At 41.6% G+C, this 20,391-nt stretch overlaps 1 protein-coding gene across 1 annotated transcript in view; it reads right to left on the reverse strand.

Annotated features, from left to right (window-relative positions):
* LOC129644236 (antigen WC1.1-like) overlaps positions 1–20,391 on the reverse strand; it is a 54,501-nt gene that overhangs the window by 4,537 nt on the left and 29,573 nt on the right. Inside the window, exons 9-17 of the mRNA XM_055569762.1 lie at positions 20,014–20,322; positions 19,612–19,920; positions 12,526–12,621; positions 12,135–12,449; positions 10,701–11,015; positions 1,388–1,429; positions 986–1,300; positions 703–735; positions 18–155 (exon numbers count right to left, since the gene is read on the reverse strand). Coding sequence (XP_055425737.1) covers positions 18–155; positions 703–735; positions 986–1,300; positions 1,388–1,429; positions 10,701–11,015; positions 12,135–12,449; positions 12,526–12,621; positions 19,612–19,920; positions 20,014–20,322 — 1,872 coding nt within the window. The remainder of the gene's footprint in view (positions 1–17; positions 156–702; positions 736–985; positions 1,301–1,387; positions 1,430–10,700; positions 11,016–12,134; positions 12,450–12,525; positions 12,622–19,611; positions 19,921–20,013; positions 20,323–20,391) is intronic.

Raw genomic sequence — 20,391 nt, forward strand, 5'->3', positions numbered from 1 at the left:
TTCCCCCTGAAGCCCACCTCTGTTCTCTGCTCTCCATCTGAGCAGCTGAGTCACCAGGATGATGAGGACCAGGAAGAGAAGGGCCCCCAGGATGAGGCAGAGGATCCCCGGCAGGGAGAAGATGCCAGGGAGAGAATTTGAGGTTGTTCTGGTCCCTAAGAAGTACAGGGAAAAGGGCTGGAGATAGTCTTTGGCACAGAGAAATCTCTGTGTCAGCATTTTCAGGAGTTCTGGACAATGGTGTCTCAGCCTCAGACAGTGTCAGGGCTCATCTGGGTCTCCTCCTGAGACAACTCAACTCCACCCTGGCCAGTGTGGCCCTGAGGCAGACATGGGGATTGTCAGGGAGCTGCCCTGCCAAGACAGCCTCTGAGGACCCAACGCATCCCTTCTCCTTGGGCTTCAGGAGACAGAGCATCAAACAGTGCAGGGACTTGCACCTCTCTGATGAGGAGCAACACTCAAGGGCAGGTGGGAGATCCTTAGATTCTACAACATGGAAACCAGACTTTCTTGGACCCCGGGCATGAGAACATTTGACCCTGGACATCAAGGCAGGGGATTTCCCCAGTATAATGCCCTGGCTCCTCCCCAACATCCACAGCTCCTCAGACTCTTTCCTCTTCTGAGTTGTCAGAGAGCCCACAGAACAGGTCCCCAGTATTTGAGTATCCTCTCCTGCCCGTGGATGGATCACAGTACCTGCTGTAGTTGTGGGCAATGTTGTCCTTACACCTAAAGAGAAAAACAGTAGTGTGGGGAAGAAGAATTGGTCAGAACACAGGGCAAACCTTTTCTGTCCTGAGCCTGAAATCAGACCTCAGTCTGCACAACATCAGTGTCCAGTCCTCCCAGCTCCCTCATCCTAGATCAGAGCCCCAGCACCCAGGATGTCTGAACACAAACTCCTCACTATGCCCGGCCCACCCCAGTGCCCCTGTGCTGCCCCGGCTCACCCAGGGTGGACCCCAAGCCCCTCACTCACCAGAGCACCTCACACCAGCATCCTCCTCGTGCTTGCAGTCGCTCTGCCCCCAGGGCTCCGCAACACAGTCCCACAGGGAGGACTCCTGGCCCCCACACCGCACCTCATCCAGCCAGATGCTCCCATTTCCAGGGCCAAATGCTGCAGACCGCACGGCTTCTAGGGCCTGGCCACAGTCCAGCTGCTGACACACCACCTCGGCCTCCGCCAGGCTCCAGGAGTCATCGCACACGGTGCCCCAGGTTCCGCTGTGCCAGACCTCCACCCGCCCTGAGCACTCGGTGTCTCCTCCCCTGAGTCTCAGCTTCTCTCTGTCTGAAAAGGTAGCAGCCCCTCCTGTGACTGCCCTGGTGGGAGGAAGGAGCCCCTGGGAGCCACAGGGGAGGGGGCGTGCTGATGTACCTGTGCAGGGGGCAGCAGTTGGGCAGCTCTTGGGTCTTCTTCCTGCACACAACGGGGAAACAGTGGGTCAGGAATAGCTGAGGGTGTTCCTGTCCCCACATAAGATTATCTAAGGTCCATGGCTCAGTGCAAATGACATGTGAAAACACAGGCTCATTATCTCCTGGGCTGAAACATTCACTGCATCTGATCACCAGCTGAAATTACTTTAAATATTTACTTGTTTATCAGTCTTCACACCCCACAGCAAATATAAACACAGACATCTACGAATGTACACACACCCCTCTGAATGAAAGTTCCATTAGAAGAAGGACCTTGTATATCTTATATGTGCCATGTTTCTGCTATTATGAGAATGCCTGCACATTGTATGCACTCATTCAACAAATATCTATGGAAAACCATTTCGAAATACCTAGATAGGGGCTTGATAAATATTTATTAAATGAATGAATAGACAAATAAAATTCAGTGAAATAAAATTTCTTTTTTAAAATTCATACTAATCAGTGAAATAGTAAACCAAATATAAATGAATGGTAACAGTCTATGATAATAGTTCATATTAAAAATAATCAGTGCAGAAGCACAGAGTCAATTTATATTCAAAGTCTAATGTACATAATTTTAATGGAAAATTATTAGATAGATTATAAACTACTCTTACCTATTATTCAGTGTGACAAGTGGGCAAGTGAAGACTACTGTTGTAAAAGGAAACTCTTTTCTAAATTTATTTTGAATTGGAAGATAATTGCTCCACAATGTAGTGTTGGTTATGTGTGTGTGTGTGTGTGTTAGTCGCTCAGTCATGTCCAACTCTTTGTGACCCTTTGGACTGCAGCCTACCAGGCTCCTCTGTCCATAGGATTTTCCAGACAAACATACTGGAGTGGATTGCTATTCACTTCTCCACTGGATCCTCCCTACCCAGGGATCAAACCCAGGTCTCCCACACTGCAGGCAGTTTATTTGCTGTCTGAGCCACCAGAAAAGCTTGTAGTGTTGCTTAGGAATGTCTTAAAAAGAAAGTATACAGGAAAGACTTAGTAGAATTCTGAGAAGATATATGGACACATATATGTACACACTGAGTAAGCCAGAAATTTTTGCAATAGTTAAAAAATGCCTACTGAGAACAATTTGTATTGAGAAGATGCAGAAATAATAAACAAAAGACTGAAAATATATATAAAAGAATTGAAGCTGAGAGAAATATAAATTCAAAAAAACCAGAAGGGTAAATAGTACCTGTCATAAAGTATCAATATTTATATATTCTTTCCAGATCTTCCTATCAAAACTACTACCCACTCTATGCAGAGAACCTCTGAGAAAACAATGGCAGGACCTCTATGAGCGGGTTGCTCATTTTCATGGTCAAAGACTTTACCACCTCTCAATTCACAGGGTTTAATTATAGGAAAAATACCATCAATAAAAGGTCTCACAGTTTAATGCCTCTTTGGCAAGGCAAATTGGAAGTGGTCAAACAAGAGATGGCAAGAGTGAATGTCAACATTCTAGGAATCAGCGAACTGAAATGAACTGGAATGGGTGAATTTAACTCAGATGACCATTATATCTACTACTGCAGGCAGGAATCCCTCAGAAGAAATGGAGTGGCCATCATGGTCAACAAAAGAGTCTGAAATACAGTACTTGGATGCAATCTCAAAAATGACAGAATGATCTCTGTTCGTTTCCAAGGCAAACCATTCAATATCACAGTAATCCAAGTCTATGCCCCAACCAGTAACGCTGAAGAAGCTGAAGTTGAAAGGTGCTATGAAGACCTACAAGACCTTTTAGAACCAACACCCAAAAAAGATGTCCTTTTCATAATAGGGGACTGGAATGCAAAAGTAGAAAGTCAAGAAACACCTGGAGTAACAGGCAAATTTGGCCTTGGAATACGGAATGAAGCAGGGCAAAGACTAATAGAGTTTTGCCAAGAAAATGCACTGGTCATAGCAAACACCCTCTTCCAACAACACAAGAGAAGACTCTATACATGGACATGACCAGATGGTCAACACCGAAATCAGATTGATTATATTCTTTGCAGCTAAAGATGGAGAAGCTCTATACAGTCAGGAAAAACAAGACCAGGAGCTGACTGTGGCTCAGACCATGAACTCCTTATTGCGAACTTCAGACTTAAATTGAAGAAAGTAGGGAAAACCACTAGACCATTCAGGTATGACCTAAATCAAATCCCTTATGATTATACAGTGGAAGTGAGAAATAGATTTAAGGGCCTAGATCTGATACATAGAGTGCCTGATGAGCTATGGAATGAGGTTCATGACATTGTACAGGAGACAGGGATCAAGACCATCCCCAAGAAAAAGAAATGCAAAAAAGCAAAATGGCTGTCTGGGGAGGCCTTACAAATAGCTGTGAAAAGAAGAGAAGAAAAAAGCAAAGGAGAAAAGGAAAGATATAAACATCTGAATGCAGAGTTCCAAAGAATAGCAAGTAGAGATAAGAAAGCCTTCTTCAGCGATCAATGCAAAGAAATAAAGGAAAACAACAGAATGGGAAAGACTAGAGATCTCTTCAAGAAAATCAGAGATATCAAAGGAACATTTCATGCAAAGATGAGCTCGATAAAGGACAGAAATGCTATGGACCTAACAGAAGCAGAAGATATTAAGAAGAGATGGCAAGAACACACAGAAGAACTGTACAAAAAAGATCTTCATGATCCAGATAATCATGATGGTGTGATCACTGACCTAGAGCCAGACATTCTGGAATGTGAAGTCAAGTGGGCCTTAGAAAGCATCACTACGAACAAAGCTAGTGGAGGTGATGGAATTCCAGTTGAGCTATTTCAAATCCTGAAAGATGATGCTGTGAAAGTGCTGAACTTAATATGCCAGCAAATTTGGAAAACTCAGCAGTGGCCACAGGACTGGAAAAGGTCAGTTTTCATTCCAATCCCAAAGAAAGGCCATACCAAAGAATGCTCAAACTACCGCACAACTGCACTCATCTCACACGCTAGTAAAGTAATGCTCAAAATTCTCCAAGCCAGGCTTCAGCAATATGTGAATGTGAACTTCCAGATGTTCAAGCTGGTTTTAGAAAAGGCAGAGGAACCAGAGATCAAATTGCCAACATCCGCTGGATCATGGAAAAAACAAGAGAGTTCCAGAAAAACATCTATTTCCTCTTTATTGACTATGCCAAAGCCTTTAACTGTGTGGATCACAATAAACTGTGGGAAACTCTGAGAGATGGGAATACCAGACCACCTGATCTGCCTCTTGAGAAACCTCTATGCAGGTCAGGAAGCAACAGTTAGAACTGGACATGGAACAACAGACTAGTTCCAAATAGGAAAAGGAATTCATCAAGGCTGTATATTGTCACCCTGTTTATTTAACTTATATGCAGAGTACATCATGAGAAACGCTGGACTGGAAGAAACACAAGCTGGAATCAAGATTGCCGGGAAAAATATCAATAACCTCAGATATGCAGATGACACCACCCTTATGGCACAAAGTGAAGAGGAACTAAAAAGCCTCTTGATGGAAGTGAAAGTGGAGAGTGAAAAAGTTGGCTTAAAGTTCAACATTCAGAAAACAAAGATCATGGCATCTGGTCCCACTACTTCATGGGAAATAGATGGGGAAACAGTGGAAACAGTGTCAGACTTTATTTTTCTGGGCTCCAAAATCACTACAGATGGTGACTGCAGCCATGAAATTAAAAGACGCTTACTCCTTGGAAGGAAAGTTATGACCAACCTAGATAGCATATTCAAAAGCCAAGACATTACTTTGCCAACAAAGGTTCATCTAGTCAAGGCTATGGTTTTTCCTGTGGTCATGTATGGATGTGAGAGTTGGATTGTGAAGAAGGCTGAGCGCCGAAGAATTGATGCTTTTGAACTGTGGTGTTGGAGAAGACTCTTGAGAGTCCCTAGGACTGCAAAGAGATCCAACCAGTCCATTCTGAAGATCAGCCCTGGGATTTCTTTGGAGGGAATGATATTGAAGCTGAAACTCCAGTACTTTGGCCACCTCATGCAAAGAGTTGACTCATTGGAGAAGACTCTGATGCTGGGAGGGATTGGGGGCAGGATGAGAAGGGGATGACAGAGGATGAGATGGCTGGATGACATCACTGACTCGATGGACGTGAGTCTCAGTGAACTCCGGGAGTTGGTGATGGACAGGGAGGCCTGGCGTGCTGCAATTCATGGGGTCGCAAAGAGTCAGACACGACTGAGCAACTGATCTCATCTTATCTGATCTGGCCTTCAAATGAAAAAGACAAAGAGATGAGCAAAGAGAGGCAAGGAATGGAGTGAGCCTCTGATTTTGAAATATCTGATCCCACATTCTCTTAGCTATGGGTTTCAGGCAACATCCAGCATACCATTCAAGGTGTACGTGAATGGGGTGTGTGTGTTTGTGTATGTGAAGGAGGAGGGAAGGAGAAAGAGAAACAGAGAGAGAAATGTTGAGGGAATAAGTTGCTATGGTTTAACTATTTGTCACCTTCACAAACATTTATTTATTTCATTCAAAATTTACTGTTGAAATCTCAGTTCCCAGTGTAACAGTATTTAGTGGTGGAGCCTTCTCCAACTCTTCCAAAAACAGAAGAAAAGATCACTTCCAAATTCATGTTATGAAGCCAACATCAGTCTGATACTAAAGCCAGATAAGGACACCATGAGAAAAGAAAATTATGGGCTAATACTCTGATAAGTACAGGTGAATAAATCGTCAACAAAATATTAGAAAACAGAATTTGACAATACACTACAAGAATCATACACCATGATCAAGTGATATTTGTTCCAAGGATACAAGGATAGTTCAACATTCACAAATTAATAAATGTGATACACCAAATAAACAAAATGAAGGTAAAAATCATATCCTCAAAGGATGCAGGAAAAGTGTTTGACAAATTCAACATCCACTTACAGTAAAAACTCTTTTACAAAGTATATATAGAAAAGGATTGCATCTCAACATAATTAAGGCCATATGAAAAGTACACAGCTAACATCATACTTGACTGTAAAAAACCAAAAGCTTTTCCTCTGAAATCAGACACAAGACAAAAATGTCTACTCTCACCACTTTTATTCAACTTAGTTTTGGTAGTCCTATCCAGATCCATCAGGCAATAAAAAGAAAATCAAGACATCCAAATCTGGAAGGAAGAGGCAAAACTGACACTATTTGAAGATGGAAAAGTGAAAGTGTTAGTCACTCAGTCGTGTCTGACTCTTCACAACCCCAAGGACTGCAGCCTGCCAGGCTCCTCTGTCCATTGGGATTCTCCAGGCAAGAATACTGGAGTGGGTTGCCATTCCCTCCTCCAGGGGGTCTTCCTGACCCAGGGAGTGAACTCGGGTCTCTTGCATTGCAGACAGATTCTTTACCATCAGAGTCATGAGGCAAGAACCCCCCTTACATGATATTATATGTAGAAAACACTAAAGACTTCAGCAAAAATATGAGAATTAATATACTCAGTAAAGTTGTAGAAGAAAAATCTGTATACAAAAATCATATGCATTTCTTTACACTAACAACAAATTGCTATAAGAGAAACTGAGAAAATAATTCTACTTATTTGCATGAAAATGAATAAAATATCTAGGAATAAATTTAACCAAGGAGGTGAAAGACCTGTACACTGAAAACTATAAACACATTGATGAAAGATACTGAAGATGACTCAAATAAATGGAAAGATATTCTGTGCTCATGGATTGGAAGATCTAATACTATTAATATGGCCATACTACCGAAAGCATCTACAGATTCACCACAATCCTTATCAAAATTCCAATGGAAATTTTCACAGATACAGAAGAAACAATCCTAAAATTTGCATGGAACCACAAAAGTCACTCAATACCAAAGCAATCCTGAGAAAGAATAACAAAGCTAGAGGTGTCCTGCTTCCTGATTTCAAACTATATTACAAAGCTATATTAATCAAAACAGTATGTCGTTGGTATAAAAATGAACACAGAGATCAATGGAACAGAACAGAGAGTCCATAAATAAACCCACATTTCTATGATCAATTAATTTTTTACAAAGAAGCCAAGAATATACAGTGGGAAAAGGACAGTTTTTTCAGGAAATGGCATTGGGAACACTGGACAGCCACATGAAAAAAATGAAACTGGACCACTATCTTACACCATTCACAAAAATTATCTCAAAATAGATTAAAGACTTGATCACAAGTCCTGAAGCCATAAAATTCCTACAAGAAAAAACAGAAAATAAAATCCTCAACTCCAGTTTTTGTGACGATTTTTTGGATCTGACACCAAAAGCAAAGGGAACAAGAGTAAAAACAAGCAGTTGTGATGACATAAGGCTAAAAAGCTTCTTCCAAATTAAGGAAACCATCAACAAAGTGAAAAAGCAACCTATGGAATTGGAGAAAATATTTGCATATTATATTTCAGGTAAGGATTATTATCCAAAATACACAAGGAACTCATACAACTCAGTAGCAAAAAACAAACAGTCTGATTTTTTTTAATGGGCAGAGAACCTGAATAGATATTTTTTAAAGAATACATACAACTTGCCAATAGGTACATGAAAACGTGCTCAACACTATTAATCATCAGAAAATACAAATCAAAACCACAATGAGGTATGACCTCATATCCTCTAGAAAGGCTTTTATCAAAAAGAAGAAAGAACAGGAGTTGAGGAGAATGTGAAGAGACAGGAAAGCTTTTGCACAGTTAGAGGGAATGTAAGTTGATGCAGCCCCTATGGAAACAGTATTGAGGTGCATCAAAAATTAAAAATAGAACTGCCATATGATTTAGGAATTTCACTTTGGGGTATTTATCTGAAGGAAACAAAAACACTAACTTGAAAACCCAATGTTCATTGCAGCAACATATGTTCAGTTGCTAGGTTGTGTCTGACTCTTTGCAACCCCATGGACTGCAGCATGCCAGGCTCCTCTGTCCTTCACTAACTCCCAAAGTTTGCTTAAATTCATGTCCACTGAACTGGTGATGCTATCTAACTACCTCATCCTCTGTGGCCCCCTTCTTCTTTTGCCTTCAGTCTTTCCCAGCATCAGGGTCTTTTCCAACGAGTCAGCTCTTCTCATCACGTGACCAAAGTATTGGAGCTTCAGCTTCAGCATCAGTCCTTCCAATGACTATTCAGGGTTGATTTCCTTTAGGATTGATTGGTTTTATCTCCTTGCTGCCCAAAGGACTCTCAATTCAATTGCGGCATCCAAGTACCACAATTCAAAAGAATCAACTCTTTTTAGCTTCTTCTATAGCCCGGCTCTCATGTCCAGACTTGACTACTGGAAAAAAATATAGCTTTGACAATATGGACCTTTGTCAGCAAAGCGATGTCTCTGCTTTTTAATACTCTGTCTAGGTTTGTCACAGAGGAGCAAGCCTCTTTTAATCTCATGGCTGCAGTCACCATCAGCAGTGATTTGGGAGTCTGTCACTGTTTCCACTTTCTCCCCTTTTAATTGCCATGAAGTGCTGATGATCTTAGGTTTTAGAATGTTGAGCTGTAAGCCAGCTTTTTCACTCTCTTCTTTCACTCTCAATGAGAGGCTCTTTAGTTCCTCTTTGCTTTCTGCCATTAGAGTGGTATCATCTGTGTATCTGAGGTTGTTGATATTTCTCACAGCAATCTTGATTCCAGCTTGTGATTCATCCAGCCTGGCATTTCCTATGATGTTCTCTGCATATAAGTTAAATAAACAGGGTGACAATATACAGCCTTGATGAACTCTTTTCCCAATTTGGAACCAGTCGATTGTTTCATGTCTGGTTCCAACTGCTGCTTTTTGATCTGCATACAGGTTTCTCAGGAGGCAGGTAAGGTGCCCTGGTATTCTCATCTCTTTAAGAATTTTCCACAGTTCATTGTGATCCACATGGTCAAAGGCTTTATATAGTCAATGAAGCAGATGTTTTTCTGGAATTCTCTGGCTTACTCCATGATCCAACAAATGTTGGCAATTTGATCTCTGGTTTCTCTGCCTTTTCTAAACCCAGCTTGTACATCTCGGAAGTTCTCAGTTCACTTACTGCTGAAGCCTAGCTTGAAAGACTTTGAGCATAACCTTACTAGCATGTGAAATGAGCACAATTGTGAGGTAGTTGACCATTCATTGGCATTGGCCTTCTTTGAGATTGAAATGAAAACTGACCTTCTCCAGTCTTGTGCCCACTGATGAATTTTCCAAATTTGCTGACGTATTGACTGCAGCACTTTAACAGTATTACCTTTTAGTATTTTATAACAATATATATTAGTCAAACAATGTAAGACTTCACTGATGAATGGATAAAGAAAATGTAGTATAGACTTATACCCACCCATAAAAAAGAAGAAAATCTTGCCAGTTTCAACAACATGGATGGACCTCGAGGGCATTATGTTAAGTGAAACAAATCAGACAGAGAAAGAAAAATACCATATAATCTCATTTATATGTGTCATATTAAAAAAAAAGCAAGTTAAGAGATGCTGAGTATTTGGTGGCTGCCAGAGGTGGGGGATTTGGTGTGGGCAAAGGTAATCAAAAGGTATAAATTTGAATTATAAAATTAATAGGTGAAGAGATATAACATACAGCATGGTGAATACTGTATTGTCTATTTGAAAGAGGGCAAGAAAATACATCTTAAACATTCTCATCATGTAAGAAAAAATTTTAACTATATATATGGATCTATATGGAAAAGGCAATGGCAACTCACTCCAGTACTCTTGCCTGGAAAATCCCATGGATGGAGGAGCCTGCTAAGCTGCAGTCCATGGGGTCCCTGAGGGTCAGACATGACTGAGCAACTTCACTTTCACTTTTCACTTTCACGCATTGGAGAAGGAAATGGCAACCCACTCCAGTGTTCTTGCCTGGAGAACCCCAGGGACGGGGGAGCCTGGTGGGCTGCCGTCTATGGGGTCGCACAGAGTCGGACACGACTGAAGTGACTTAGCAGTATCTGCATGGATCTATATATATGGAGCTATATATATAGAGATATAACTAGACTTAATGTAGTGATCATTTATCAATACACACAAATATATAAACATTGTGTTGTACACAGCAAAAATATAATGTTGTATCAATTATATCAATTAAAAAATTTTAATAAAGCAAGTTTAGAACATATAGATTAAATTAGCTCCATGCAAACTTCATTTTATAAACTCAATTTAAACCCATCACTTAGATTTTAATATATCAAATCTCACTAACAACATCCTACAGGGTTGGGAAAGACACAGAAACAGACATAAGTCACCTTCACATGAGATGTAGGCTTCCTCCTTTGGAGAGCATGAACTGTATTTCCATGGGCCAGAAGGACACTGCCAGAGAGAGGTATCCATTTTCCGACACCGAATTAAATCTACCCACCGGGGTCTAGAACCTTCCCTGAGACCAATAGAGGTGTTGAGACTTCCACTGTCCCCACAGCCAAGCTGTCTGCAGATGATGGACACGGTGACATCATCCATGGGGCTGCGGCAGACACTGCCCCAGGTCCCGTTGTAGAAAACTTCCAGCCACCCAGCACACTGCTGGTCCTCGCTGACCATCCTGAGGGCCAGGAACTCTAAGATCAAAAGAGAGGAGACAGGACACAGTGACACCCCACTCAGTGTTCTGGGTTTTCCTCTCTCCCCAAAATTCTGAACATTCATCTGTGACCCAGCTGGGGAAGCAAATCCATTAGATGACCGGAGTGAAACTTGTCTCCTTTTCACCTGACTTTGTCCATTTGTGTCTGTCTTTCTAAATATTTCTACCACAATGATGTAGTGGATATGAACTGAGAAAAGACCAACCTGGACACCTGCAGGGAGAGGGAGCTGACTCCTGCTTCCTGACAAAACATTTAAAAGAGTGTATGAAAGGGATGTGATGTGGACAGTGTGGAGGCAGATGGAATAATGGACCCACAGATGTCTACATGGAACCCGTGTCTATGTTTCCTTATCTGGCAAAAAGGACTTTACATATGTGATTACGGTATGGTCCTTGGGATGCTAAGAGTAACCTGAAATATGGCAGATTAACCACCTGAGCATGGTCTAATCACATTCTTAGACTCACTATGCTTTAAAGTGGAATCCTTTTCCTCGTTCTGGTTAGAGGGAGATGTGAATGTGGATAATAGTTAGAGAGGCAGAGCGTTGATAGTCTGATGATGAACAGAATGGGATTATGAGTGAAGGAGGGCAGGCCGTTTCTAGAAGCTTGAAAAGACAGGAAACAGATTCTTTCCCAGAGGCTCAGAAGTGATGTGGCCCTGCTGAAACTTTTATCACAATCCAGTGAGATCCCTGCTGGACAACTAAGCTACAGAAGTGCAAGGAAATAAACATGTTGTTTTAAACTATCAACAATGTAGCAGTTTGTTATAGAACAAACAAAAACTAGCACAGTGGCTTTAAGACTTCTCTACTATATGTACCAGGAGGGTGAGCCCTGATTTCAAGAAAAACTGTAAGAAAAGGCTCTGCCGGGAAACACTACTGAGAAGAAAGGACCAGAATCTCAGCTGCTGCAGGAAGCAGTGAAAGCACCTCATCTTCACCTCTGTTGGAAACACGGGCTTCATGGGAGGAAGCCTCCTTCTCTGGTCCTTTCAGCATCTCTCCCTCAGGGCTAAGACCCCCGTCCTCCTGGGCCCCACCCCTGCCCCAAACTGTGGACAGTGTGCAGCACAGACCTGAGCAGATGACCCCGGCGTCCTCCTTGTGTCTGCAGTCGTGCCGCCCCCAGCCCCGGGAAGGGCACCTCCACACCTGGGACTCATTTCCAGCGCAGTTCAGGTCGTCCAGCCAGATGGGCCCTGATCCCGCCCCAAAGTGGGCAGAACCCGTGGCATTAAGGGCTTCTCCACAGCCCAGCTGCCTGCACACCACGTGAGCATCATCCAGGTCCCAGCCATCATCACAGATGGTGCCCCAGGAGCCCTGGTCAAGGATCTCCACTCTCCCGGCGCAGGGACCGCCCCCATCCACCAGGCGGAGCTGTCTGCTGTCTGAGGAGAGAGAAATGGAACAATGCAGCGTTGACCTGGGGAATGAGAAGGGTCTTCTGTCCTGTGGGACACTCACCTGAGCAGTAGGGGGCGCTCTCCTCTGAGGCCGCAGATCCTGCTGGTTCAGACACAAAGTGGTCGCAGTGGGGCAGCAGCACCTGGGTCTGGTTTCCTGAAGAAACAGCAATGATTAGAGGGTTGGGAGGGTTAAAGAACAGGAAAGTCAATTAAACTAAATAATTTTTAGGAGGGGAGGGAAGTTTGGGGGAAAATGGATACATGTATGTGTATGGCCGAGTCCCTGGCTGTTCACCTGAAACTATAACAACTTTGTTAATCGGCTATACACCAATACAAAGTAAAAAATTCAAAAGAAAAAAAACAATAATGACCTAGTGATGGAGCTGAGATGAAAGCTGGAACATACTGGTAAAGTTACCATAATCTTCATGTTCCCTTTCTCCATGAAGAGCCCTGGTCCTGACAATGGCACGATTCCTGTTTTAAGCCAAGCTTTGCCCTAAGAATGAGTTAAACAAGTTGTTCTGTCCTTCAGTTCAGTCCAGTTCAGTTCAGTTCAGTCGCTCAGTCGTGTCCGACTCTTTGCGACCCCATGAATTGCAGCCAGGCCTCCCTGTCCAGCACAAACTCCCGGAGTTCACTCAAACTCATGTCCATCGAGTCTGTAATGCCATCCAGCGATCTCATCCTCTGTCATCCCCTTCTCCTCCTGCCCCCAATCCATCCCAGCATCAGAGTCTTTTCCAATGAGTCAACTCTTCCCATGAGGTGGCCAAAGTACTGGAGTTTCAGCTTTAGCATCATTCCTTCCAAAGAACACCCAGAACTGATCTCCTGTAGAATGGACTGGTTGGATCTCCTTGCAGTCCAAGGGACTCTCAAGAGTCTTCTCCAACACCACAGTTCAAAAGCATCAATTCTTTGGTGCTCAGCTTTCTTCACAGTTCAACTCTCACACCCATACATGACTACTGGAAAAACCATAGCCTTGACTAGATGAACCTTTGTTGGCAAAGTAATGTCTCTGCTTTTGAATATGCTATCTAGGTTGGTCATAACCCTCCTTCCAAGGAGTAAGTGTCTTTTAATTTCATGGCTGCAATCACCATCTGCCTTGGTGATTTATTTTTTGGAGCCCCCAAAAATAAACTCTGACACTGTTTCCACTGTTTCCACATCTATTTCCCATGAAGTGATGGGACCAGATGCCATGATCTTCGTTTTCTGAATGTTGAGCTTAATCTACCCCTAAATAGAAGAAGCAAAACAAAAACCTTTCTGAAGGAGTTGTACAATTATTTATCTACAATGTTTGTGATTTTAAAAATACTTATATAAAAGAGATCTCATGGAAAACCAGAGCAAAAAGAAACATTAAAAAATTTCCCAGGGTATTTGGCTCTTAAAGTTACCTGACAAAGAATTTATTTTATTTAATTTATTAATTTTTGAGTATAATTGCTTTACAATGTTGTGGTAGCTTCTGCTGTACAGAAAATTTAGTAAGTTATACATATACATATGGGCCTCCCAGGTGACTCAGTGGTAAAGAATCTGCCTGCTGAACAGGAGACTGGGGTTCCATCCCTGGGTTGGGAAGAGCCTTTGGAGAAAAAAATGGCAATCCACTCCAGTATTCTTGCCTGAGAAATCCTATGGACAAAGGAGCATGGCAGTCCATGAGGTCACAAAAGAGTCAGACACAACTCAGTGACTAAACAACAACAACTCTATCTATCTATCTATTTATATCTATCTATCTATTTATATCTATCTATCTATCTATTTATATGCACATATATATATATACACACATATCCCCTCTTTCTCGGATTTACTTCCTATTTAGGTCACCACAGAACACTGAGTAGAGTCCCCTGTGCTATAAAAAGGTTATTATTTATCTATGTATATGTGCATGCATGCTAAGACACTTCGGTAGTGTCTGACTCTGTCAGTAGTGTCTGACTCTGGATTGTAGCCCATCAGGCTCCATGTCTATGGGATTCTCCAAGCAATATCTATTTTGTACTTAGTATCAATAGTGTAGGGCTTCTGAGTCTGGTGGCTCAGACAGTAAAGAATCCGCCTGCAATGTGGGAGACCTGGCTTTGATCCTTGGTTTGGAATGTCCCCTGCAGGAGGGCATGGCAACCCACAGTAGTTGTACCAATTTACATACCCATATGTAAGAGAATTCCCTTTTCTGCACATCCTCTCCAGCATTTATTTGTGGATTTTTTTAATGATAGACATTCTAACTGGAGTGAAGTATTACCTGCCTGTAGTTTTGACTTGCATCTCTCTAATAGTGATGTTGTATTTGTTAGCCATCTGTATGTCTGGAAAAAATGTCTATGTAGGCCTTTTTCCCATCTTTTCATTGGATTGTTTGGTTTGTTGATATTGAGTTGTTTGTGTATTTTGAAGATTAATCCCTTGTTAATTACTTCATTTGCAAATATTTTCTCCCATTCTGAGAGTTGTCTTTTTGTTCTGTTTATGGTTTCCTTTGATATGTAAAAGCTTTTAAGTTTACTTAGGTCCTAGTTTTTTTATTTTTGTTTTTATTTTCTTTAGGAGGTTGATCAAAAAAGATCTTGTTGCAACTTATGTCAAAGAATGTTCTGCCTATGCTTTCCTCTAAGAGTTTTATAGTCTGACAGAGAATTTAAATAGCCATGATTAAAGTGCACAAAGAATTAATTAACACGATGTGTATCTTGGCAGAGAAACGATAACAAAAACAAATGAAAATTCTACAGCTGAAAAAGTTAACAACTGAAATTAAGAACTAGAGAGTGAGTGTATCAGCACATTAGATCAACATAAAGTAGAAATAGTAAAATGGAAAATCAGAGGATAAATATTCCTCTATTCAGAAATGCTGGTCCTATGGTAAGTGCTGGGTTAATAATGCTATATAACAAAATTTCCCCACAAACTTAGTCGTTGAAGGAATATGTTTTTTTTAATTTTGCTCATGATTTCCCAGGTCAGTAATTTGGGAAAGACTCAACTTGGCAGTTCTATCTTCGGGGTTTCTCATGTGGTTGCATTTAGATGTCATCTGGGACTGACATCTCTAAAGGTTTGACTGAACTGTGGTTATGTAAGGAAATTCCCAGAAGTATTTTTGTTGTTGTTGGGAGGGAGGGATAAAGGAGCATCCTGTCTGCAACCTAATCCAGAAAGATTTTACATACTCCAGGAAAAACAGGGCAGGAGGGGAACAAATAAGGAGAGAAAGGGAAAGCTAGAGCAAGGGAGAGAGAGAAAAGAAAGAAAGAAGGATTAAAGCAAAATACTAATCTAACATTTGGGGAATCTAGGTAAAGTTCAGAGAGAATTCATTCCTAGAAAACCTTCACTAAAAGAAATACTAATAACATCAAACCCATAAAATGCCTAGGAGAAAACTTAGTTAAAGATGTGCAAAACATCGGAGAGAAATTCAAGACCTAACTGAATGAAAGGATATATTTTGTCAGTGAATTGGGAAACTCAGTGTTGTCAAAGTCAGTCATTCTCAAATTTATATACAGATTAAATCTAACCTCAATCAAATTCCCTTGTGCTTTTGTTTGCCTGAAACATGACAAGTTGATTCCAAATTTATGTTGCTGTTGTTCAGTCACTTAGTCATGTCTGACTCTTTGTGACCCCAAGGACTGCAGCACACCAGTCTTCCCTGTCCATCACCAACTCCTGGAGCTTGCTCAAACTCATGTCCTCTGAGTCAGTGATGCCATCCAACCATCTCATCTTCTGTCATCCCCTTCTCCTCCTGCCTTCAGTCTTTCCTAGCATCAGGGTCTTTTCTAGTGAGTCAGCTCTTCGAATCAGGTGGCCAAAGTATTGGAGCTTCAGCTCAAAAATGTATACAAAATACAAAAACCAAGACTGACCAAAGCAGTTGGCAAGAAAAGCAACAACATAACTTCTTTAAATTTAAGTTACCCAGACTTACTATGTGTGCTTAGTCAATCAGTCATGTCCAACTCTTTGTGACCCAATAGACTATAGCCCGCCAGGCTCCTCTGTCCACAGGGATTCTCCAGGCAAGAATAATGGAGTGGATTCTCATGCCCTTCTCCAGGAGATCTTCCCAACCCAGCGATCAAATCCAGGTCTCCTGCCTTGCAGGCAGATTCTTTACTCTCTGAGACACCAGGGAAGGTTCAAGACTTACTATAAAATTACAATAATTAAGAAAATATGGTACAGGTGCAAGGAGAGACAAAGGATACAGTGGAACAGAATAGAGAGTATAAAAAATGTATTCAGACATATGTGCCCTTTCACTTATCACAAAGGTGTCACTGCAGTGGGGAATAGTCTTTTCAGAAAAAGATTTTGAGTCAACTGGATACCCATATGAAAATAGGATACTTGATCCCTATCCTACACAGATGTCAATCCTAGAAGCAATGTACAATTATTTGCAAAAAAAAAAAAAGTAATTACAGTTCTGTGAGATACTCTCAGAGAACATTTTTGTAATTTTGGAGTAGACAAAGTTCATTTAAGAAGAATATAAGGAGTTCTAGGGACTGGATCAATGGACTAGCTCAAAACTGAGATAGAAGTACGTCAAGGCTGTATATAGTCACTCTGCTTATTTAATTTATATGCAGAGTACATCATGCAAAATGCTGGGTGGGATTAAGCACAAACTGGAGTCAAGATTTCTGGTGGAAATATCAATAACCTCAGATATGCAGATGACAACACCTTTATGGCAGAAAGTGAGGAGAAATCAAAGAGACTCTTTTTTAAATTTATTTTTTAATTTTTTCTTTTTTTTTTTACTTTAAAATATTGTATTGGTTTTGCCATACATCATGAAACTGAAAGAGGAGAGTGAAAATGTTGGCTTAAAACTCAACATTCAAGAAACTAATATCATGGCATCTGGTCTCATCATTTTATGGCAAAAAGATGGGGAAACAGGGACAGACTTTATTTCCTTGGGCTCCAAAATCACTGCAGATTATGTCTACAGCCATGAAATTAAAAGATGCTTGCTGCTTGGAAGAAAAGCTATGACCAACCTAGTCAACATATTAAAAAGCAGAGACATTACTGACAAAGGCCTATCTAGTTAAAGCTATGATTTTTCCAGTAATCATGTATGGCTGTGAGAGTTGGACCATAAAGAAAGCTGAATGCTGAATAATTGATGCTTTTGAACTGTGGTGTTGGAGAAGACTCTTGACAGTCCGTTGGATGGCAAGGAGGTCCAATCAGTCTATCCTAAAGGAAATCAGTCCTGAATATTCATTGGAAAAACTGATGCTGAAGCTGAAGCTCCAATGCTTTGGCCACATGATGGGAAGAACTGACTCATTGGAAAAGACCCTGAAGCTGAGAAAGATTGAAGACAGGAAGAGAAGGGGACGACAGAGAATCAGATGACTGGATGGTTTCACCGACTCAATGGATACGAGCTTGAGCAAGCTCCAGGAGATGATGAAGGACAGGAAGGCTTGGCATGCTGCAGTCCATGGGGTTGCAAAGAGTCAGACATGACTGAGTGATTGAACTGAACTGACTGACTGAAAGAGCACTATTTGTACAGAAAAAAAGTTGATAAATTAAACCTAAGATGAGTAACTTGGCTCATTGAAGTACAGCATACCATTAAGAAAATAAAAATATAAGACCAAGAATTAAACACACAAAAATCATAATAAATACTTTTGCCAAAAGTCATCATCATGGTAATTTGCACCATTGTATTTGTAATAGTCAAGAACTGGAAATAAACTCAAATCTCTGCCATTAGTTGAATGGTTCAACGCAGGGTCATGTGATCATTCAAAGGAATACTCTATAATAATAAAAGTGAATGAAATGTTGCCATAAACAACATCATGAGTGAATCTCAAACACAGTTTGGAGTCAAAGAAATTAGACACAAAAGAAAACATAGTGTATGAATTTACATAAAGTTCAAAAACTGAGAAAATATTCTACAGCAGTACAAGTCTTAGGTAAGCAGTCTTCCCTGGAGAGGAGGAGGACACAGCTATTGGGAGGCGATAGTGATTCTGTGGTGCTGTGCATGTTCTCTTTGTAGATCTGGGTTGGAGAACATGACCTAGGTATACACTTATTGTTTGTACTTTGTTCTCTATTATTATCCTTAAATAATAATGTTTCATAAAAAATATTCATCTAGGTGTTTCTTTCCCTGACATAGCACTTCTTAGCATTTCTTAGCACTTCTTTCCCCTGAAAAAAAAAAAAAGAGTGAACAATGAGAATGCTATGGAGCAGGACCTTACAGAGCCTTCTCAGGACAGACCACCCTCATGTCCTCACCTGCCTCTGTTTGTAGAAAAACCTAGCTAAAGAATAAATTTGATCACAGAAATAAAAAACAATCAGAAACAAAGGAAAACAGTCAAATAGTACAAAATAATAATAGTTTAGCCCTAAACAAAGTCAAGGACCTTTAGTTCCTTCTTATGGGCTATAGATAACATTCTGAGCCATATCTTTTGAGCTATTTTGCAGATACTGAAATCCCAAACAGGTGGTAGCAATAAATTACATGATGACCAGACTAGTGGGGAGCCAGTTCCTTCTCCAGGGGATCGTCCCAACCCAGGGATCAAACCCAAGACTCTTGCATTGCAGGCAGGTTCTTTACCATCTGAGCCAACAGGGAAGTTCATAATCTTCATCTTACACAATTCCAAGATTGGCCTCAAGGAAATGGGAACAAACCAGCACTAGAACTGATGATTAACTGTAATTCAAACAATAAAGGTGACACTGACCAGATCTATTTCAAGATGATTGTCGGAGCTAGCTGTGCTACTCTGCAGGTAACCTGTCCCCTACTTTCACCTGTGCACTCCTGATTAGCAAGGAGCTGGTTCTTTGGTGCATTAGTCCTCTATCTCCCCAGAACTGCTGGTTTCCTCAATAAAGCTGTCTTTAATTTTACCCCACACTTGTCTCTCACTGTTGGATTCTTGAGTAATGAGCAGCTGAAACTCGAGTTCAGTAACAAGATTAAACATTTCACTACAGAATATCTTTCTTTTTAAGCCTGTTTTCCCTTACTTTCTGCTCTGGGGACATTTCACTCCAGGAACATCCTAAGTATAGTAGCCCTTCCCTGTCTTACCTGAGCAGATCACAGAGGCCGTGTTGCCATGGGAACAGTCAGGAACACCCAGGGCAGTCACAGGGCATTTCCACAGGAAGGACTCAGTCCCTGAGCAGTGAAATCGGGCTTTCCAGAGTTGATCACTTCCTTCTGCTCCATTTGGAGTGGAGATGGCGACTCCACAGCCGAGCTGATGACAGACAACATTGGCATTGGCCAGACTCCAGTGGGAGGCACAGAGCGCTCTCCATTGTCCAAAAACGTTCATCTCCACCTGACCCTCACACTGAGAGGAGCCGTTTGTCACGAGCCGGACATCTGTGTACACTGATAGAAACAGACAGGATTTCAGAAAAATCGTATTTCTTTTTTAGCTTGAAGTGAGTGTACACAGAGGCTAAATCCTGACGTGCATCTCACCTGAACAGACAACCTGAACAGCTCCACTGTGGTGGCAAGTGCCCCCTGGACAGGGCACTCTGGGACAGAACTGGAGCTCAGGCTCCTCCCCCTCACACCTGAACTCTTCAGCCCAGACCCGGGCATTGGACTCTCTGAAGGGCACATGTCCCAGGACAGACACAGCCTTGCCACACCCCAGCTCTGCACAGATGACCTGGGCAGTGGGGATTGTGAAGTTTCCATCAGACACTGGGGTCCAGGCTTCTCCAGAATGCACTTCAACTCGCCCTGAGCAGGGTCCATCCCCTCCAGCCAGACGCAAAAATCCTAAGAGAAACAAAGAACAAACCCAGTGACTGTTCATGAAACTGGCTTGACAATTGGAAACAACACCTC

The sequence above is a fragment of the Bubalus kerabau genome, chromosome 1 (genome assembly GCF_029407905.1).
Source record: "Bubalus kerabau isolate K-KA32 ecotype Philippines breed swamp buffalo chromosome 1, PCC_UOA_SB_1v2, whole genome shotgun sequence".
In the NCBI taxonomy this organism is placed as follows: domain Eukaryota; kingdom Metazoa; phylum Chordata; class Mammalia; order Artiodactyla; family Bovidae; genus Bubalus; species Bubalus kerabau.